Genomic DNA, 22,098 nt, shown 5'->3' with positions numbered 1-22,098 from the left:
TAGGAGATGTCCACTGTCAGAGCCAGAGATGACCTTGAGAATGGAAGAAATCCCTGGGAAATCACAGAAATCTCGGGGGTGAGCACCAGACTTTCCCAATAGAATGGAAGAGGGAATGTGGACTAATTTCAGCTGATGGTGGCTTTACACATATAATATCTTATTTCACCTTAATATCACCACAGAGGACGAAACTGAAGATCAGAAAGGTGATTTCTTCAAGGTTATTCTGCTAAATAGCACCTTCTTTCCAAGACACCACATTGCTTAGGAGAAAGCTTGGCAAAGAGCATGTGCCCAGTTAAGTAACAGTTGAAGGAATGAATGGACACTTTGTAGGGAAAGTGACAGTTAATTTAATCCAGTTGAGATCAAATGGCCTTATAGAGTGAGCAAAGGCAGATCAGGAGAAAGAAGGAGCTTGCACAAAAAGTTTTGGGTTAGTTAGGTGAGGAGCTGTACAGGAAACACTGAGCACATCAAAATGGCTGGATCCTAGAGTGCTGACGGAGCGCCCTGGGAGACAAGGTGTCCAAGGACCAGAATGTGAACAATCTTGACTGCTAGGTTAAGGAATCTGGGCTTTATCATGAGATAGTGGGGAACATTAAGCCGTAGAAAAATGTGGTCAGACACTGATTTAGGAAGGCCATTCTGAGATGCCAGGGATAGGGTCACCAAATGGATTTGTTGTAATCGGCCCACTGAAGGGTTATCTCCAAAGCAATCTATTCTCTCTGAACCCCTGAGAGGTTGAGGTTATCACCTGCCCTAAGTGTTTACACAACAGCCACTGGTTGGCAGCAGTGTCCCAAGGAGCAGCTTCCCCCGGGGCTGTGATGGGATATATCACCTGGTGGAAAACAAGGTTAGGTGGCAGGGTGATCTGAGTGGAGGGAACCCAAAGGTCCATAGGGGAAGGAGTATGTGGAGGTCAGAGAACAAAGTGATCAATGCCTAGAGGATGGTTAGGGTAAGGTGGGGGCAGTGGTGAGCGACGAGGCTGCATCTGAGCCCTAGAAACTGATCCTGAATGGCCTTGTATTTCTGGACTAAGGAAGCTGGGCATTATCTCAAGGGAAATGGGGACCCAGGGAAGGTTTTAAGTAGGAGAGAGACATGACCAGATGTGCATTTTAGAAAGATTTGCAGGGGTGCCTGGCTGGCTCAGTCAGTAGAACGTGGAACTCTTGACCGTGGGGTTGTGAGTTCAAGCCCCACATTGGTATAGAGATTACTTAAAAATAAAATCTTAAAAAAAAAAAAAAAGATTTGCAGTGTGGAGAATAAGGGGAGACAGAAAGCAGAGAGAACAGTGAGGTGCTGCCCTGATCCTGGGAGGGAGATGATGAGTAGCCAGCACTCAGGCCAGCAACTGCAATGGACAGAATGGGTCAGATCTGTAGGTGATTCAGGAAATAAAAATCGTAGGATGAGAAGGGGGGCATTAAAATGTTGTTTTGACAGAAGAGAATGATTATTTTTTTCCCCCTATTATTAAATACACATGCGGAATTGTTGGATTTTCCGCCTAAAACTGCACTGGAAAAACTCAGGTTGTGGAACTTCACTGAGTCTAAATTCTAGTTCATTCACTCAACATCCCTGACCAGAGTCTGTGGTGGGATCCTGGGGCCAAAGGAATGACTTAGCAGTGGCCTCCCCAGCCTGGTGGAAGGACGGCCAACTCCTGTATAGTTGATGGAGGAACGAGAGGAAGGACGCTGTGGGGCCCAGAGGGGTAACCTGATTCGGGTTTTCAGGGAGAGGAGACTTTTGAGCCGAGGATATCAGATGAAGGATCTCACAAACTGTCAGCGAACTTAGCTAAGTCCTGGAAAAAAAGGTGGCCGAGCGCAGCCTCGTTACCTAGTTACCCCTTCCCGTCAGAGACTGTACACGTCACCTCGCGGGCGATAGGACTCCCAGGACACTCGCCAGGAGCCGACGCTACAACCCACGCAAACGCACCTCTCCACACGCCAACCTACGGGGGGGCTCCCGGACCGCGGCCCGAACAGCCAGGCTGTGATTGGTGGCGGCCTGGGGCCCGCCCCTCGCCAGCCAACGGTGCGGCTGACTGGTGGAGACACCGCGGAGCCCCGCCCTTCCTGCGAGGCGACGAAAGGCGCGACCGCCGAGCGGGTCCTGGAGCATTGCCGCTGGGATCTGGGGAGGATGGCCGATCCCCCGGCGGTGGTGGACTGAGCAGCCGGGAGAAAAGGCGTCGAGGGAACGGGAGCTGTGCCTCCCGGGGCATTGTGGGCCACGGCTGGGGCGGGCCCGGGCTCCCGGCGCCTGCGCGCACCGCGCGCTTTGGGAGATGGCCGGCGGCGGGCACGTAGGGGCGTTCCAATTCGGGAGGGGAACCGGGGAGTGGGTTCTCGGGCCTTTTCACACCCGGGTCTGGAGGCCGGGGCGGGGGCTAGGGTGCTGTCGGCTCTGCCCCGCTTCGGGGCCTCCGGCTCGTGGGCGCCATCGACTTGGCATCCTTGGTGTGCTCTTCCCTCCCCAACCCATCCGTTCTGTGTTTCGTTGCATCCAGCGGCAAGAGCCGCCAGGAGTGCCGCCATGAGCTTTTAAGAGCCCGGAGCTCACCCCTGGCATCCTGGGCCCCTAACTCTCCTCTTTGCCCTTCCCCTCCAGGGGCCCTCTCGAAGCTTACAAAGATAACTGCTTTCCACGGAACCTTTTTGGAGACGCATTAAGTCTTCCTCCGTCACACTTAACCTCACCTGGCCCCAATCCTTCAGGCTTTAAGCCTTCAGGCTCCGGCAAGGCTAACCCTTTGCTGAACCACACTCATATTTGTGAGACGGGGATGGATAATGCCTCAGATTCTTTGTACCTAATGATAATGGACATAGGCACTTCCGTTTACTAAGTACCTGTTTTCCCTTTTCACTCTCTCCTACAACCACTCTTCGTGTAGTTCTGCCTGAGTGCAGTTATGAAGGCTTCTACAGACAAATTCCACACCCCCGCCCCCCGCCCGATTTTCTCAGCTGAAGCTCTACGGACGAATTTCCTTGGTGCTTTATTTCACCAACTATTTTCCAAACGCCCTCAGTGTGCCAAGCCCGCCTTTAACGCCAGAGACCCAAATGAACCAAACTGACTTCTATGAAATTGATAGTAGAGGAAGAAATTAGTTGTAGATAAAAGGCGGAAGAGTATATAGTACCACAGGAAAGGAACAGATGAAGCTCTTTAAGTTCCTGGGTGGGAATGGGGGTCAGAAGTCTTTAGAGAGGCCACAGTAGCATCTAAGCTGATCAGAGGGGGCATTTCCAAGTGAAATGGATGAAGGCAGCTTGACAGCGCCCACTGGGCCCATTGGTGGTGGGGGCGGGGGTGGTAGTAGGACTCAGGTATGGGTTAAGGGTTGTGTAGTTGTTAAAAGTAGGGGTTCTAGAATGATTTGCTGTGGTTTCGGGCCTCTCTCAGCCTGTCAAATGCAGATGAAGTACCACCTCACATTCAAGATAATGCATATTAAAGCCTGAGCCTCAAGGTTAGCACATAACTATCATTTTCTGAATACCAGCTATCATGTGAAGGGAAATAGGAATGCCTTGAATGCCAGGATATTTCGATCTTCTCTGGGTAATAAGGGGTCATACAGGTTTTCAAGCAATAGAGGGTCTCCCAACCAAGTATTAGGCCCAACCTTGCTTAGCTTCTGGAGATCAGATGAGATGGGGTGCATTCAGGGTAGAATGGTCCTAGGCTAAGTAGTAGAGGGTGATGATCAGAAGTGCTTAGAAGGGACTCTTAAGTCTCGAGTCACAAAGTCCAAAGTCACTATAGCAGTTGCTTCTCTCCCATTCCATCCAAATCTTCCTACCCTTAATGCACAAGCATTTCAAAACCATGTTTCTAAAAACCAGCCATTTATATCTGTTTAGGTAAGTTACAGAAGGAGTAAGGTGGTGTATTTACAAGTTGGTTTGTCCAGGTATACTATAACTTAGTGTCTGTATTTAATATTGACAACCAAAAAATATATATAAATATCTTCCATCTATACACAGCAGGGCAGGAGTGTCCATGTCTTCTTGCGCAGTGAGTTCTCAGCCTCCCATGGCCCTCCTCATGGTGATCATCTGACCCCTCAGTGCAAAGGAGACTAGAAGCTGGTAGCCAGTCTGGCCCTTCCCCTCTCCTCCCTGCACTCCAGTGCTCCCAACTGGTCTCAGGCAAGGCAAAATTACTTTGAGTGGTTGGGTAGGAAGAGGTGGGTATGGGCGAACCCTAATGGAGCCTGAACCTTAGGGTAGGGAGATCCAGACCTCAGAAGAGAGTGGCCACAGCTACCTCTTGGGGTAGAAGCCTCATAGTTCATAGTTAGATTAGTGTGTCGTTGGTCATAGGTCCAGCCCTACAGATTAGCGTGGTGAAGGCAAGTGTCTAGGCAGGGCTTGGTCCCCACCTTCAGGTACTGAGCCATTCAGGGTGAAGTCTGGGGTGTAGATACAGGAGACTCTGGCTGATAAAAAAATATTAACAAAATCAGTAATAAAAAAATTATAAAACTTGTTGCTTCTCTGAGTAAGATCTGAGCAACAGTCTTGTTTTTGTTAAAATCCTGGAGCCATTCAAGTCCTGAATACTCTTCTGGACATCATTGCTGGCTGAAGAAAGGAGCCCCAGGCCCAGCTCTGCTGAAATCTGTCAGTCTGGAAATCTCATCCAGCTGCCTGTGCCCCGAGAGATCCTTGGAGCTGCTGGGAGCAGGCCAGCTGGTGGTGTGGGGCGCCTCACACTTGGGAATCGGCCCCCAGGGGGTGGAAGAGCTCCTCGGGTGTCTTGTCACTTTGGCTGGCTCCCCCCTGCCGGAAACCAGAAGCAATCTCATCAAAGGTCCGGCCTTTCGTCTCAGGAACTTTGAAGTAGGTGAAGATGAAGAACAGCACCAGGAGCACGGTGAAGATGATGAAGACGTACGGACCACACAGTTGCTGAAAGACACACGGATACACTCGGTTGGAGTCCTGACCCTACATCCTGGCTGTAGGGCCTTGACTTGTAGGACTTGGGGCCTTTGATCTGAGAAAGGGAACAGCTACCCACAGCCCACGAGTGCTGGGATGATTAAATGAGACTGCTTGCAGCTGGCGTGTAACGGGCTCCAGGGAGCAAGGTCCCCCTGCAGAGCAGAACGGAGACAATTCAAAGCTAAGGAAAGAACCCTGGAATTGAGGTTGGCATTTTTAGCTGTGTGACCTGGGCTTTGGAGCCTCAGTTTCCTCCTCAGCAGGATTCTGATGAGAAGAGCTGGGGAGAGCACTCTGCACAGCAGTACGGGGGCCTGCACGCAGGGGAGGAACAGTGGTCAGGGAGGCAGTGGCAGTTCTCACCTCTACATACTGGAAGCACATGCCCACAATGAAATTTGAGGTCCAGTTGGAGAAGCCAGCAACAGCAATGGCAGCTGGGCGAGGGCCCTGGCTGAAGAGTTCAGCCACAATGAACCATGGTATGGGGCCAGGGCCCACTTCAAAGAAGGCCACAAAGCCAAAGATGGCCACGATGCTGAGATAGGACATCCAGGGCAGCTGTTCCTGTTGAGGACAAGAGAGGGGTGGAAAATTAGATTAGGCTGTGAGGGATGCTCCAAGGAAACAAATTGCAGACGTAGCCCAGGGCAGGGCTAAGAGCTCTGGGCTGGGAGGCGGGAGGCAGGAGGCCTGGGGCTGATCCTGGATTTGCCACATGACTTAGGTACCCTGTACAGGGTTCTCACTTTCCTCATCTGAACAAAATGATCTAAGTCCTGCAGGGTGGGTGAGCTGGAGCATACCCTGTGGGAACGGTAATGTGGGGTGCACGTGGGAGGGGCTGAGAAGAGGTCCCTGTGGTCCCCTGGCTCTGGATGCAGTGCAGTCTGATGTGCAGTGATGTGCAAAAACATTCCTGGGGTTAAGTATTAAAGACTAAAGTGCTCAGCTCAGGGCCAGCAGCATAGGCCCCAAGCACGTGGCCCTATATAATCATTCTCCTCAAGAGACCGCCGTGGAGAAGCTACAGGCTTTGGTTCTGATCCCAGATCTGTCATGCATCCGCTGCAGCATGCTAGACCTCTTAGCAATCACCAGACTTTCCAGATTTCGGTTAAGCTGTCAAACGAGCATACTGCTGCTTCCTTGCCCAGAGGGCAGACAAATGAGGGTTCGTGCAGGGAAAGTGGCTGGTACACGGTTACCACAGTGGTTACAGTCACAGGCTTGGGGCAAGAGACCTGAGGTCAGTTCCTGGCTTTGTCCTTTATCTGCTGCCTTCCTAACCTCACTGGGACTATGTTTCCTCACTTGTGAACTGGGAATACTAACTGAACACACGAGGCAGTGGTAAGAATGGAGAGAAGGCATGGTTCCATGTCTTGGTGGGAGGGGGGTCCTACTTTCTGGGGCTCTTCTGAAGATGAACTAAGGCCACGTATGCAGAAAGGCTCAGTACTGGCAGAGCAATTCCTGGGGAGAGGGACTTGGGTTCTGGGGCCAGAGGTGCCGTGGCGAGAAAGCACCGGACAGGGAGGAGCCAGGGCATGACCGGCGGTGAGTGAGCAGGAGACAGCCTAGGGGGCCAGAAGGTCAGACCCGAGCCCGAGTGGGGCTGGGGAGAAGGGGGCAGAACTAGGGAGAGGGCAGCCCCCATCTGGGCTCTGGATGCCACTGGCCAGGCTGGGGCTGCCATAGTCCCTCTGGGACTGGAAGCTCCTGGGAGCCGCATCCCCCCCACCCCCCAAAGCGTGGCCACTCACCAGCAGCGCCAGCGCGATGGTCATGAGCACAGCACAGCCCGCCATGCCGGCTAGGCCGATGAGGTGCAGGGTCCGCCGGCCAGCTCGTTCTACCACAAACAGCTGTGGGCAGACACGGGGTCAGTGCCACCCGCTCCCGGTGCCTCTCCGGCCCCCACCCCCATCCTGAGGCTTGTCCCCAGTGCTGGGAAAGCCACATGGTATTGCAGAGAGCAGGGGAGATGGCACCACCTCCTCCCTGGGGCTCACAGGGACCACACAGGATCTGAGGGGCAGAGAGCTGGCTCCAGACAACAGGACGGGGGTGACAACCGGCACCAGAGTGGAGCATCCTGGCTGTGACTCTGGGCAGCCACTGCACTTCTCTGAGCATCAGTGTCATGGGCTGTTTGATGTGAGTAATGAACTTGACAGGCTCGTGAGGATGAGATGCGACAGCACTTACGAAGAACCTGACACACGCTCGGCTCACGGTAGGCACTGCAATTTGGTCATGAGGCCCGGAGGCCACCCTGCGCCGGACCCTGACAGCTGACCGGGGCTGGGCCACAGCGCAGACTCACCGACACGACAGTGAAGGCTGTGTTGACGATGCCGGAGCCGATGGTGGCATACACAGGCTGCTGCACGCCCGCCTTCTCGAAGATGCTCGTGGAGTAATAGAACACCTAGGGGCCAGAGAAGTGGCTGGGGCTTGGCCGGGTGCCGTGGCCCTTCTCCTGCCTTTGTCCCTGCAGGTGTGGGACCCAGGGTGAGGACAGAATGAAGGGGACACGGGACCAGGGTGCTGCAGGGTTGGGTTCTGAAGGAAAGCTGCTCCTTCGGCAGGGGCGTGTTTGTTTCCAGTTGGGGATCAGGTCACAGCACACACTTGACCACAGCGTTTGGCCGCCGCCCACAGGAAAGGGCGGGTGAGGGGGCACTCACAGCATTGATGCCCGACAGCTGCTGGGACAGCTGCAGCACCACAGCAATGAGGATGGGTTGGCGGTAGGCGGGTGAGCGGAACAGCTCCAAGATGGTGACCTTCTTCTCCCGCATCATCTGCCGACTCTCCTCCTTCATCTCCTGCAGGTCGCGGGTCACGTCAGCCGTCCCGCGCAGCTTCTTCAGCACTGGGGGGGGGGGGTGGACCAGAGGGAAGGTGGGGGTGGCTCAGAGCAGGAAGAAGGCCGAGGCCGGGAGGGCGGGGGGGGGGCAGGAGGGCAGGGTCCTGTCCGTACCACTCTTGGCCCGGTTCTCCTCATTGCGGTTGATGAGCAGGAAGCGGGGGCTCTCAGGGCAGAAAGGCAGCAGGATGCACTGCAGCAGGGCCGGGATGAAGATGACGCTCAGCAGCAGGGGCCACAGGTCCTCGTTGCCCATGATGGAGTCCAGGCCGAACACCTGGGGGAAGCAGGGACGGAGGAAGTGGCCCCGGGCACCCCTGCCCCAGCCCCCACTCCAAGCCCCACTCCACCCAGTGGCCTTCGCCTTCTTTGTGGAGGTGCTGCCGGTAAGGTGAGCCTTAGCTTTTCTGAACCTCAATTCCCTCACCTGTCACACGGGGAAAGTAGGACCTACCTCACGGCACAGGTAGGGGGACAAATGGCGTGGCTACAAATGTGGCAGGTGAGTCACAGGGCATGGGGGCTTGGGGATGGGGAAGGGAAAGCCTTCTGGAGCGAAGGTAGTGTATACATAAAGGCATCAAGGCCTGGAGGCATGGGAAAGCCTGGCACATGGGGGTACCAGTGGGCTCCCCCGGGCTGGATCCCCAGGGGAAGGATAGGACACACGGCTGAGTAGGCTGGGATGAGGAGGGTCAAATCATCTGGACTTGGCTCTCACGCCAGGGAGGCCTTGGGGAAACCCTGAGTGGCGGAGTGTTCTCCGGGATCGGGGCCTACTAGGAAGTGTGCCACGAGTCCGTCCTTTGCTGCGGGGCTGTGGAAGGCTGGATGAGAATTCTAATCGGGGAGTCATCTGGACACAGACATGAGAGCCACCGAAGCTGTGGGGTGTGGGCAGTGCGAGCAAACAGACCCTGCCCCAGCTTACCTGGGCAATGAGGATGCCGACAACGATGCCCAGCTGGTGCAGGGTGCCCAGGGCCCCACGAAGGGCCGTAGGAGACACCTCCCCCACGTACATGGGCACGAAGCCTGTGGTCAGGCCACAGTACACACCGATGATGAAGCGGCCCAGGATCAGCATCTCAAAGGACTTGCCCAGTTTCGAGAAGCCCATGAGCACAGAGGACACAAAGGCCAATAGGTTCATCATCAGCATTGAGTTCCGCCTGGGGGTGGGGTCACAGGTCAGGTGGGTGCCTTCATCTCCCCAGATTCCCAGGGGCTAGGTCATAGGCAACACCCTGAACAGGCAGGGAAGTCTCCCCCCCTCCCATCTGGGCCACCCTGGCCAGGGCCAGGACCCCTCTGCTCACCGGCCAAAGCGGTTAACAAAAAGGCCCACGGAGAAGGAGCCAATCATGCCTCCTACAGAGAAGATGGCCACGGAGAGGGACCACAGTGTGGTGAGCGTGGCAGGCAAGATGCGCTCCCCGTAGCGGTGGATCCATGTCTGGTTGTAGAACTCCTCAATCACCTGCAGGAGAAGCAGCCCGCTGAACAAGGGGGGGCCCCCAGCTGCCCTTTTCCCCTTGCATGGCCCCCTCTCCCCGCGAGAGGGCCCAGTACCTGGCCGGGCCCCAAACTCACTGCACATCCTTGAGCCAAATCCCTCCCTTTTGTGGGCCTCAGTTTCCCCAGGGGAGAAACAAGGGGCTGGGCTCCATCTCTGAGAGCGGTGCCAGCTCCCATGTTTCCCCCAGGTCTGGTTTCCAGTGCCCTAGGGGGTCACATGGTCAACAGAACTTGCTGGGGGGCGGCGGGGGGGACAGTTCAGGTGGAAGTTCAGGCACAGAGCAGGGAGAAAGTGCCTCCTCCCACTTGCCCCTCTTCTCTTCAAGGCGCCTAAGGTCCTAGGCTCTTGCCACCTGTGCCTTCTCCCCAGTCCCCTTGCTGGGGAGGAAATACAGCTGGACAGACAGTTCCTGGTTCTAGATGCTCTGGGACGAAGGGAAGGGCAGACTCACTGACTCACTGACTTTACACTCAGGGCCTGGTGTGACCAACTTGCGTAAAAGACGTGCTCCCGAGCCTCACACAATTGCTTTCTGACCCCTCGGTCCAGCTATTTGTGGGAGTTCCACCCTGAATGATCCATGGCCTCCTCCCCTCTGCCAGGTGCCAGGCTGGGAAGTATGGGGGAGGCTAAGGACAAGGAAGCGGTTCCAGGAACTGGAAACACCTGTCCTAGAGGCCTGCCCCCTGGCCCTGCCGCCACCCAAGGGAGGGCCTGGCCTGATCCACCGGTTCTGCCTGAACACACTCACCCTACTCTCAGGCAACACATACACACAACCAGCGCCATGGGACTGGCCTGACCCACCCAGCCACATGTGTCGCTGGGCACGGACCCAACATACCCAGAAACAGCTTCCTGTGCACACACCATCTCATCCCCATACTGGTGCTCACAATCTGAACACTCCTGGTTTCAGCCAGTCACAAACCAGCATGTCCCTCTTCCCTTCAACCACCCGCAGCTCAAACTCAGCAACCTGCGCACCTAGCCTGTGCCCAGCCCATCCTAACAGCCCTCCCCACGTGCATGCTGCAAGTCCCTCTGCACGCAGCAGTGTGCAGCCTCTTGCACAACCTCCATGCCACTGCTCTTGGACCTCCCTGACCCTCCAAGCCCCAGGGATCTAGCAGAAGAGGAGGTGGTGGGTAGCCACAATTGCCAAGGGGGGAAACTGAGGCCCTCGGTCCCAGGACTGCCCATCAAGTATGCAGGGCCTGGTCCCACAGTTCCAACGATTCCTTGGCCACTACATTTTTCCTGCCCTGCTGCCATGATCTGTCCCAGGTCTGAAGACACCTGACAGGAGGCCAGGTTCCAGGGGGTTAGGATGGGTTGACAAGGGGGTGGGGAGCGGAGGAGGCAGCTCTCATGAACTACTCGTCTGTCCCAGGGAAGCCAGAGAGTGCAGGGGTTAGGAACCTGGACAACAACTGAGTTCAGGTCCCAGCTCTACCACATATCTCAACTGTGACCTCGGGCAAATTATTTCATCTCAACCGGTGACATTAGCAATATTCGCTTCATAGTGCTGCAGGGGATTAATGAGACAGAGAGTACTTGCGCGGTGCCTGGCACCACCCCTGAGCCAAGGGACCTCATCATGTTCCAGGACCGACCCAAGGGCAGTGCAGACCACTAAGGTCCAGTCAACCCTACATCCCATTAATTCAAAGTCAAGCCTCTGGTCAGATATCAGCCTGACCTCCCCACCTCCCACCGTCTCTACCTCAGCTCTAGGACTCATTTCCACACTCTCCACGGTTACTCTGCCTAGAGGGCCCATCCTGCCTTAACCATGCTGAAACCTTATTAGATCCAGCTCAAAGGGTCTGTCCTCCCTGGGGGCAGGGACCCCCGTTGATTTACACTGGGGCCTATCCCCGCCTGGTGAGGGAATGGGAGGCAGAAATGAAGAGAGGGCCTCAGGCTCTCCTCCTGGGAGCCCCTGCTTCTGCTGGGGGCAGAAAGAAGGCAGATTTTAACAAACAAAACAAAGTGCTTCTGTTCTTCTAGAGCTAACACCAACCCCCGAGGAGGACTGGCTGAGAGAAGTGATGCTCCATTTATCAACAAGCTCTGCAGAGAACAGGCTGTCCTGGATAAGGGGACTGTCCAGATAAATGACACTCGCCCCACTGAGGACCCATCATCGGGGTGGAAATCTCTCTCCCTCCATCAGTCTCACTCTGCTGCCCTTGGGGCTCTCCACCCAGGCAGGGAGAGGTATTTGCCCCAGATAACCTTTCATATTTGCATTCTGTAGTTCCCAGGGTCTTCCTCTGCCCCCTGTGGTTCAGATGCTATCTCAAGAGAACTCTCCATGTATCATTTTGATTTTTGCCAAGAAGTCAGCTAATGGAATTGCCTGAATTGTGTGCAGAGTCCACAAGTGCTGAGTAAGGGCTTACTCCCTAAATGAGCTTAAAGATGTGAGGCTGAGCTTTCGGTTTCAGCAGCTCAGGTCTTTAACCCTCTTCCTGGGGGCTGGCTGGAGATGTGGAGGCGGCCAGTAAGAGGACCACATTCCCTGGGGCTCCCCCCTCCCCAGTTAAGTGTGCCTCTTGTGGTAACAAGCCAGAGGGACCCAACCTTGTCCAGAGCTAGCTCAATGGCTCATGAGCTCCCCTGCTACTCAGACCACTTAATGGGGGTGGGTAAGGATGAGCCGCCGGCCCCCTTCCCCTACCCCGTGGCCCCGGGCTCATCCTTTCCACCCCCCAGCGGCACTTCCTGGCCAAACTGAGGCTGTGCAGTGTATTCCTGCCTTTTGATCTGGCACTTGAGATTTTTGGGAAGAAGCTTTGTCTGGTTTTCCGTTTCTGCTGCTGGTGTGGGGACTCCATGTCCTGTCCCTGCTGGGGGTCCATGCCCCATCTGGGGCTGAGCTGGCCCTGGGCCCAGGAAAGGCAGGGAGGCCCTGGAGAATCAGAAGCCTACACAGGGAGAAGTTCTGGGATCACCTTCCACCCAGTCAGTGCCCTCAACATCCACCCTAGCGGTGGCTGGGTGTCCCTAAGTGAAGAAGAGCCCACTCCCTCAAAAGGACCCCACAGACCCAGTCTCCCCAGCAAGGTCACGGGCAGCCTCCACAAGCCTGGCTCCTGTTTGAGGTTGAGCCCTGGCTCGTGCTTCTGAAAAGCTCCCACCTCACATGCTCCTCACAAGCCTGGGCAACCCCCTCAATGCTGCCGCCACCCCGCATCCAATTAATCACCAGGTCCCGCCAGTTCTTACCCGTGCGGCACCTGCCCTAGGTCTCGCCTGGATTCTGCTTCCCATGATTAATTACTCCCCATCATGGCATCAAAGCCCTGCACGTCAACTGCGCCAGGCTTAGCCATCCATCTGCATCTCTGCTCCCTTCCTAGCCCATTCCCAGCCTTCCCCAGCCTTCCCCCCGCGCCCCCGAGGGTCCATGTGAGCGCTTGCACGCTGGGAGAAAGAAGGGGGACTACCATGGCATCAGGCTCTCAGGAGTTGAGACTAGGAAGGATCTCTGTCCAGTCACCCTACTGACTGACCCTAGAAGGCAGATGCCCACTTGGCGACACGGTAGGGGTCCGTGTAGCGAAGTGTGCCTGCTCTGAGCAGCTGAGATCCCTTGGACTAGATAGTTCCCAATAAAAAGATCTTCCTCAACCTGCAATTCTCCTGGGGTGGGGGGAGGCTTGTGTCCCATGACTCCTCGGGAATCCCCCTCTCCCCCTCTCCCCTTCTCCCGGCCCAGGCAACTGTGGGAGAAGGACCACATGCATGCCTGTCTGCGGAGGAAGTTCTGACTTCCTCTGTGTCTGGGCGATGTCTGTAGTCAGGCCCTGGGCATGAGGCGGAGTCTGCTGCCCAGCATACAGAATAAGCTGTTACTCATGCCACCATTGTCCTTTCAAGGAGAGAAGCTGCCATCTTCAGAGGAGCACCAGGGGCAGACAGGGTTTCCCATTTCTAAACTGCTTGAAGACAAAGCATCATCCTAAGGAATTCACAGTGCCAGAGAGGACCTGAAGGAACTAGGCGCGCCTGCCTCAGGGAGTCTTTCCTCGGACCCTGCCTGGATGCCCCAGGCACAGAAACCCAGCAGGTCTACAGAGCCCCAGACACAGACTTCAGCTCAGGGAAGAAAAGCTTTCTAGGCTTCAGAGGATGAGACTGCCCACCTCACAGGTAGTGAGTTCCCTGTCAGCAGGAAGCATGCAAGTCAAAGTTTAGAGCAGAGATTGCTAAACATTTTATGTAAAAGGCTAGATAGAAAACATTAGGGTCTGCTGGCCACATATGGGCACAGTTGCTGATTTTTTTCCACCACCGCAACCCTTTAAAAATGTAAAGACCATTCTTACTGCATGGGCCATACAAAAAGAGCTGCTAGCTGATTTGGCCTCCCTGCCAACCCTTGAGCTAGAATTCTAGATTACTGTCAAGAGAAGGGGTATACTTTGGAACTTCTGGCTGGTCTCAACATCGTTCCCTGTAGATTCCTCTACCCCAGGGTCTTCTAGATCATCCTGTGAGGGAGAGTTAGAGCTCCTTCTACAGCCTCTCTTCTCTGTCCTAGATGTTCCTGGGGGGGTGAAGGGGTTAAAAAGCCACCTAAGCCCTGAGCTCCAGTTAGAAAGAAGAAAGGGCCAGCTAGTCCACTTCAGTCCCTCAGCCTGGCCTTGACCCCGACTTCCTATTCCCTGGTTTCCCCGCCCCTACAGCTATCCACCCTCAGTCCAGAGTTTATGTTTCCATAGCAACTCTCAGCCATGCCCCAGGGTCAGATGCTACAGGTGGGCCTGGACTGATAGCCCCACCTGCTAGGTCCCCTGGGCCCCTCCTAGGGCCTGCAGAAGAGGCGGAGAAGCCAGATGGAGCTCGAAGCCGGGCCCCAACCCCTAGTAGAGGTTCCCACCACCCACGCTGCTTCTCCGGAAGAGCCCTGACACGGCTTCTCTCTACACCCAGGCCAGGCCTTTGCTCCGGCCTCCTCACTGGTCCCTGGCCTCTGGAGCCTCCCCTGACAGCAGAGGGATCTTCCTGTCCCTGTAGCAGGCCCTGCTCACAGCCTTTCTTGGCTCCCCACATCTCTGCAGTTCCTCCTTGTGCTACTCCTCGGCCTTCTCCCTGAGGAGCCAAGAATACACAAATACTCCTCTGGAAAGCCTTCCTGAAGCCACCCCTCCTTCTCTATTGCAGTGGTTCTCAAACAGGGGCAATCGGGCCCTGCAGCGACAGCTGGCTATGTGTGGAGACACTGCTGGTTGTCACACTGGCGGGAATGCTGCTCGTGGGCCAGCTTCCCACAACACCAAAGAACTATCTGGCCCCTGCTCTCTGGGCCAGGTACCTTCTCCCTCCCCCTTCTCTGCTCCCACAGGGCTTGTCCACACTTTCATCCATAGCTGCCCCGAGACAGCTCATCACGGGGAGACATGGGTCCCCTCTAGACTAAACTTCAATGTGGGGTGTGTCTGATTTATCTGTGTCACTGGGTCCCAGCAACGGGGCTGGGAATAGAAAGAATTGTCACTAATTGATAAACAAGCCATGAACCTGAAGGGCTGAAGCGATGATGTAGCTGCAATGGTGTAAGATTGTGCAACTGAGTGAGGGAAACCGTTGAGAGGTCTGTGCATGACTGAGCTTGACTCAGCCTGGAAATCAGAGCAAGAGGGACCAGCTGGGTAGCAGTTGTAGGTGTGTGAAAGGGTGTTTGGGTGCCCATCTGACTGTAGTGTAAAACTGCCATTCCTGTGGCGGGCAAAGATGAAGACTGGAGCCAGACTCCCAGCTCTGCCGCTTCCTAGCTGTGTGTCCCCGGTTTAATTGCTTAACATCTCTGTGCCCTCACTCTCATAATAAACAGGGATTCTAGGGCCTACCTAATGACGTCATTATAAGAAACAACTGAAGGATGATTTCTGAAGCACTGAGAGTAGGGGCTGGCACACACTAAGCTGTAAGGACTTGTGTTAGTGGGGATGGGTGAAGGGGAGAGGCGAGGGACCCACAACTCTCTGGATCTTGACGGCCATAAGGAGAGGCTCCCTGGAGCCTAGAGCCTGAAGCCTGGAGCCTGAAGCCCAGTGCAGCCCCAGTGGGCACAGAGCTCTGATGGGACGTGGGTCTTGTCTCTAGTACTTTCATTCACAAGCTGGGTCATCTTGGGGAGACCTCGTCTGCTTTCCAGGCCAAGTTCCTCCTTTGTCAAACAAGGAAGCTGAGCCAGTGGACCATCAGGCCCCTTCCAACCCCAACTCTGGTTTCTGAGAATGCCTTATTCCGAGACATGCCCGACACTGTCCCTTGGCCAGGAACTCATGGATTCTAAATGGCCTTTCGTCATCTCTGTTGGCAACTCAGCCATCTGGGGAAGGGAGAGGCAGTTCCCTCCACCCAGGATGGTGGTCGGGATGCCTTGTTCATTTATTTGCTCTCTCTGTGGCTGGGCTTCCCTCCTTCCCCCTCCCCAGGAGACAGGAGGCCTGTCAGGGGCGTCAACAGGGATGTGGTCATCCCTCCCTGGTGAGGCCTGGAGGCCACCCATACCTCAGCCTCTCATTTCCCAAGTGACCTCACCAGCCTGAGCTTCCTCCTTTAGAAGAAGGCCAGATAACCCAGCCCCACCCACCTTGTGGGGCTGCCTGTGAGGAGGTAATTTACAGGGAGGTGCTCTGTAAACATTTAAGATAATGTTATGATTAATTAACTACTTCCAGGAGGAAGCCCTTTGGGGCCTGTTTTATGGAGGAGCCCCAGCTTCTGGCATCCTCACCATCAGTGGGGCGCAGTCTCCTTCCAAGAGCGGGCGGACAGGACCAGCCCAGGGCCTCTTCCTAGGTTTTACACAGATGGTCGGTCGGGGTGGGGGCAGTTCCTCATCAGGGCAACGCTTCCTGCCACTGCACCTCCGCAGGGGCCCGTCCCCACTGCCTGCGCCACCTGTCCCTCCTTCCCAACTCCCCTTCAGGGTCTGCCCAGCTGCTAACTCCTCCTTGAAAGACTGCCCCCCCCCCCACGCCAGCATTAGCCTGCCTTCCTCCCTCTGCTCCAGAGGCACCCCGAAGCCTTCCATTAATTAGGAAGCCCCCCCCAATTAATTATGCCATGGCTCTTCCCAGGAGTCTCCCCCACCCCCTCGAGTCTTCGGAGGTTAGGGGTGGGCCGGGTGGGGTGGGGCCCAGCTCAGACCGTGTGTCACAGCTCTACCCCTCCCGTCTGTCTGGGAAAGGGCCTGGCACGGCCCTTGTGGAGTGAAAGTGTCAGCAGGCCTGAGTCACCGGGCCGGCTCGGAGCCCGGCCGTCATCGCTTACTCTCCTGCCATCCTACCCCCTCTTCAGAGGCCAGGCGTTATCATGGCGAATCAGCTCCGCGTTGGAAGGACTAGGGCCAGGCTCGCGGGAGGTGCGTGCGAGGTGCAGGTGTAAACACAGGGGCGCGGGCGCACCCCGGAAACTCTGCTCCGCTGCGGCGCACGCGCCATCGATGCCGGCCCCTGGGGGCCCTGCTGCGGGCCTCGGCGGTGGGCTCCTGAAGTGAGCTTTGGACAGGCGCCCACAAATGCTGCCATCGACGGCGTTTCCAGTTCAGCTGCGCCCGCTGTGCCCGCCGTGCCGCCCACCAGGCCTGCCCGCCGCCCTGGCCAGCGCCCTCCTCAGCTGCTCTCGCCCTCCGCCTGTCTCTGCTGAGGCGGGAGGCCCCAAGAACCGGAGAACCGCACCGCGGATCCGTCTGCGTCTGCAGCTGCGGAAGTGTCTCAGTGGCTGCTCGCCGTAACGCAACCCCGGTGCCCCTGCTCCCCTTCAGCCCCTGCCTCCCGAGACCCCCTCCCCATCTCGCCCTCACCCCCTCTGCTGATTCCTGATGGCACATTTAAAAATTGAAGTCTTCACATGTGAAAAGGCATCCCAGATGGACCACGCTCCAACCACCACCCTCTTTTCTTCCTTCTCCACAGAATCTCTTGGAGGAAGGACCCTCCCTGCTCTTTCCCATCCCCACTCCCTCCTCAACCAGCTGCAGGGAGGTTTCTGCCCACAAGGTTCCACCCAGTCAACCTTTGGTCAGCACAGGGGAACCATCCGGTCTCTGGAATTGGGCAATGTGGGGCCGACTTGTCCGCTCACCTCGCGGGCACCTGACAGCACTCCTTCACCCTATTACTCCACTCCTCTTTTTATCCCAGTCTCTAGGACATGCCCCTCCCCTGCTATCTGGATCCCAGTGACCAGCTCCCAGTTGTTCTCCAGCGGACTACCTGCCGGAGGAACAGACCCCGTGTCCAAATGTTTCCTGTATCTCTCCATGTCTCACCAAACCTCAGTTCTTGCACGTCCCTCCCGCACCACTCGGCTCCTCCCGTATCTGCTCCCCCTCCAGAAACCCAGAAGCCACTTTTAAACCCTACTCCTGTCCTCACGCTGAACTGACGAGCCAACCTGGCCCACTCTTCCTGCTTGGTGTTTGTTTTCCTATCCCTACTGCAAAGCAGCTTTCTCGCTACTGCCCATTCTCAGATCCCTCCCACTGCCCAGATGCCCAAATCCTTTCCCTAAAATGCAAATCTGCTTCTATCTGTCCTCTTCAACTATTGTCCTCACTCGGAAGTCCACACTCCCAGCTTGGCCCACGCCCTGGTGCCCACGTGCCCATCCTGATGGTGCCATGATGCCCTGCCAGTGGCTGATATTTTGTAGTTGAAATCTGCCCACAAGGCCCTTTGTAAGCCAGGCTTGGGCTTACCTTATTGGCCTCCCCAGCCTTCTCTCTCCTCCCGCTCACCCTACCCTAGACACACCAGTCTCTCTCCTCTGCCTACCCAATCCTGTTCTGTTTCTGGAAAACACTTCTATCCTGGTCTCAGAGTCCTCATCCTGTCATTAACTCAGTAGGTGATCACAGTTGAGACATCACTTAACCCAGGAGCTCTTGACTTTGGCCACACATTAGGATCAGGTGGGGTGTGTTAAACATTCAATGGCCAAATGGCACCCCAGATCAAACACATCAGGATCAGGAGTGTCCAGGGGACCCCGAGGGGCAACCAAGTGCAGAAGTCAACCATCCTCTAAGACTGTGCAGAATTTCCATCTGTATGATTCCCAAATGGAGCCAGCTCCGAGGCACACACCTTGGCAAGAGCTGTTCAGAACACTTAGCTAAAGCAGGGCTTGGGGCCGTTCCAAGCATAGGCGCCATTTCAGGCAAGTTTGGAAAAGTCCTGTCACCTCCACTGCAGCGGAGCATGCTAAGCATGACTCAGCAGGCCAGGCTTTCCTGGTGACCTGCCCCCGGACATGAGGCGTGGCCCCCCACAGCCACCCTCCACCTATTTGGAAGAGGACCAGCTCTGACTCCCGACACTGCCCAGTTCCCCTGGATGGGCCGTTGGTCCTCAGGAGCCTGCCACACTCACTTTCTAGCCTCACCCTCTGGACAGCAGAATGTGGTCCTAACAGGACTGTCCACTCTCATTTCGTCCTCCCCAGGAAGGTAGATTTTTCACCTGACAAGGCAGCTGGTCAGGAAGACAGCCTGAGACCGTGGAAACAGTCTGGCTTCTGAATCCACCATTCACTAGCTATGTGACCTTGAGCCTGTTGGTTATTTCATCTGCCCAGGGCCTTGGTCTTTGGATCTATAAAATGGAACTCACCACCCAACCTCATAAACATATGCAAAAAGGCTGGTATATAGAGAAGGCACGCCTTACGGTTTCCTTTCCTGCCCCTTGACCCCTTTCCTTGTCTCTCCTCCCTAGAGCAAGTGGGCTGAGCTGGAGGTGGTCTCAGGGGTCCCTACCAGTCCTGATACTCAAGGGAACGAGTGAGGACAGATCTGGGATGTGCTGCGGGGAGAAGGAAGGAAGCATAGACCCCTACTCCCTGTGGTTCCCTAGGGTGAGACACCATTTTTACTTGGACTGGCACAGGGCCTCCAGGGGAAGGAGGCTGTTTCCAAGTGGAACAGGTGGCCTTACAAGGGAGGGTGCTGCTTGTGGACGGGTGTGAGTGCGGGCTTGGGGACCACCCGGTTGGGAGGGCCCCAAGGCAGACTGGGGTTGGATACCAGCTCCATCCCAGCCTAGCTGGGTGATGCCGGGCAGGTTTCCTTGCTCTGGCCACTCTCCCCACCTGCAGGACGGGAACAGTGATTGTCGCCTGCCTGTCTTGGGGAACGTGTGAGCAGCAAGGAGATAAGCACCGCCAAGGCCTCTGGAACCTGAGAGTGTCATTGCTTTGATGATTACAAACGTCTGTGTTGGGTGGGAGGTTGGTCAAGATGACTCATAAAGCCCCCACGATTTTGCAGCCCCAGGATTCCAAGGCCAAAGCCAAGAGTTTCTGACCTTTTCAGGGTCAGAAAATTGGCTGGCGAGGGCAGATGGTGAACTGATGTAAATGACTGACACCCAAGAGGCAGGGTGAACCTGTGGGGTGTGCAGTGCCCAGCAGAGCAAGCTGGTGTTGATAAGCTAAGGGAGGCACAGCACTCACCTTCTGGGGGGCATTGATGACTCCAGTGTTGTAGCCAAACTGCAGGGAGCCAAGCACTGCTCCTCCCACAGCCATCATGAGACGGCCCGTCAGCTTCTGCAGAGACAAAAACCCCATCCTGTTACAGGCATGTCTGGTCCCAGGTTACTACAGGGCAGGGCCTGGCCTGATAGGTTCCCGTGCTCAGACAGCTGGCCTGGCTCCTGGCACCACACCAGTCCTTCTCCCAGGAAACTCGGCCACTTCCTGACCTCGGATGCCCAAACCTGCCCTGCTGACTTCTAGACACCGGGCTGGCCAGACTCACTCCTGGGGAGAGAAGGGAATTCGGGTCTTCTCTCTCTCTCTGTAGCCAGGTCTTGGCCCTCTGGAGTCTCATTCTTCTGGTGGAGCCATGCCCCGGGTCCAGGTGGCTCCAGACCCCGTTTGGGAGGCCCAGGAATCAACTCCCCTGTGCAAGGGGGCCAAATTACGTGGGAGGAACAGCATAGGGAGGGGGAAGCACCCTGGATTTGGACTGGAAAATGCTGGCTTCTGATTCCAGCCGACCTGAATCCCAGCAGGCTGCCACCCTTCCCCAATCCTGCCTGGACCCCCATCAGCTTGCGTGCAAGGTGGGAACAGTCATGCTTGGCGGCACTGGAGATGTGGTCCTGCCCTCCCCTCCCTCCATTCACAGGGCAGGAAACCAAGTCCTGAGAGGCAGAGACAAGTCCCAGATTACTCAGGAGTCTGCCAAGAGCCAGGCTGGAGCTCAGGGCTCCTGACTCCCCAACTTGTGCCTCTCATCGCAACCATCTGCAGACCATGAGTGTCCCAGGGTTGTGTGGACACAGATGACGGAACAGCCAGGAATGTGCTTTGGAAAAGTACACGACACTGGGTGAGTAAGAGTGTTGGGCCAAGGGCGCCTGGGTGGCTCAGTTGGTTAAGCGACTGCCTTCGGCTCAGGTCATGATCCTGGAGTCCCGGGATCGAGTCCCACATCGGGCTCCCTGCTCAGCAGGGAGTCTGCTTCTCCCTCTGACCCTCTTCCCTCTTGTGCTCTCTATCTCTCATTCTCTCTCTCTCAGATGAATAAATAAAATCTTTAAAAAAAAAAAAAAAAAAGAGTGTTGGGCCAAGGTGTTTCAGTGGGCAAAGGGTTGGGGGAGAAAAAGCGTGGTGGATCTCTGTCCCCCAGTGGCCTGGGTGTGAAGGCTGCAAGCAGGGAAGAGGCCAGCAGGCAGGAAAGCCCTGGGTGAGCAAGGTGCCTTGCTGGAGAAAGGGAGGAGACTTTTCTTTTCTGCCTTTCAACATGAAGAAGCCAAGAAATATGACATAAAGCCGGCCCTTAACTGGTTGTGAGAGCAAGAAATTGGGGGGTTGGGGGCTGCCAAAAGCAATGACTGTGTGAAGCAGACCAGGCTGAGCACTAGAGGGGTTAGGTCGGGAAGCACTGAGCCACAGCCTTTGGCCTCAGTTTCCCCACAGAACCCAGAAACAGCCCTGACTTCAAGATCCTCACAGACGGCACTGGGCTTATGGCTAGGCTAATCAGACAGGTTCCTAGTCTTTTCATTCTCTAGAAGCTGTCAGGCCAACGACTGCAAAAGCCAAGGTTCCCACATCAGAGGCTGAGAAAGAGCAAGAGGCTTCCATGAGCCCGAGTGCTCAAGTGGAGTCCATTCTTCACCAGATGAGTGCTGGGACCAACCTTCCCACCGGGCCACCTGGCCCCTTCCTGGCCCAACTCTCAACATTCATCCTAGGCCGGGGCACTCCTCATGGTGGGCTGCAATCCTTCCAAAGTTTCCCTTCTCTTAGCTCCCCAGGGAGCCTCCAGACCCAGGGCTATCGGCCCTGTGTGGGTGAGGAGCACCTGACAGACGTCCTCTGTGGGCCCCAGCCAAGCTAAGTTCGTCGGGTGACCGCTGGAATGAAGGTAGAGACTGTCACAAGGCACTGAGCGTGGACGAAGGAGGGCTGAAGAGTGGCTGTCGAAGGCCACCATGTGAGGGCTCTGCCTGATGAGTCACATATGTTAGCTCGGGGTTTTCCACTGGCTTGTCCAGAGCGTGGTACTAATGGTGTGCCAGATATAGATCTCTCTAGTTCACATTAGAATAAATATAAATATGATTTAATAAAATGTGACATAGCTATATCACAGAATACAGAAAAAAAAAGAAAGCTCTTTACATACTGATTTGGGACACTTCCCCAGATTATATTAAGGAAAAAGCTAG

At 55.7% G+C, this 22,098-nt stretch overlaps 1 protein-coding gene across 1 annotated transcript in view; it reads right to left on the bottom strand.

The window, feature by feature from the left end:
- Positions 1-3,876: 3,876 nt before the first annotated feature.
- Positions 3,877-22,098, bottom strand: part of SLC2A1 (solute carrier family 2 member 1) — a 28,780-nt gene continuing 10,558 nt past the window's right edge. Inside the window, exons 2-10 of the mRNA XM_028123304.1 lie at positions 19,871-19,966; positions 9,192-9,352; positions 8,804-9,044; positions 7,987-8,149; positions 7,691-7,878; positions 7,327-7,431; positions 6,764-6,865; positions 5,361-5,564; positions 3,877-4,961 (exon numbers count right to left, since the gene is read on the bottom strand). Of these exons, the coding sequence (XP_027979105.1) occupies positions 4,761-4,961; positions 5,361-5,564; positions 6,764-6,865; positions 7,327-7,431; positions 7,691-7,878; positions 7,987-8,149; positions 8,804-9,044; positions 9,192-9,352; positions 19,871-19,966 (1,461 nt within the window). The 3' untranslated portion in view covers positions 3,877-4,760. The remainder of the gene's footprint in view (positions 4,962-5,360; positions 5,565-6,763; positions 6,866-7,326; positions 7,432-7,690; positions 7,879-7,986; positions 8,150-8,803; positions 9,045-9,191; positions 9,353-19,870; positions 19,967-22,098) is intronic.

This window comes from Eumetopias jubatus, unplaced genomic scaffold (genome assembly GCF_037043125.1).
Source record: "Eumetopias jubatus isolate StellerSeaLion01/CBP00866 unplaced genomic scaffold, mEumJub1_p1.0 scaffold_4, whole genome shotgun sequence".
In the NCBI taxonomy this organism is placed as follows: domain Eukaryota; kingdom Metazoa; phylum Chordata; class Mammalia; order Carnivora; family Otariidae; genus Eumetopias; species Eumetopias jubatus.
This window is presented reverse-complemented; position numbering and strand designations above follow the sequence as displayed.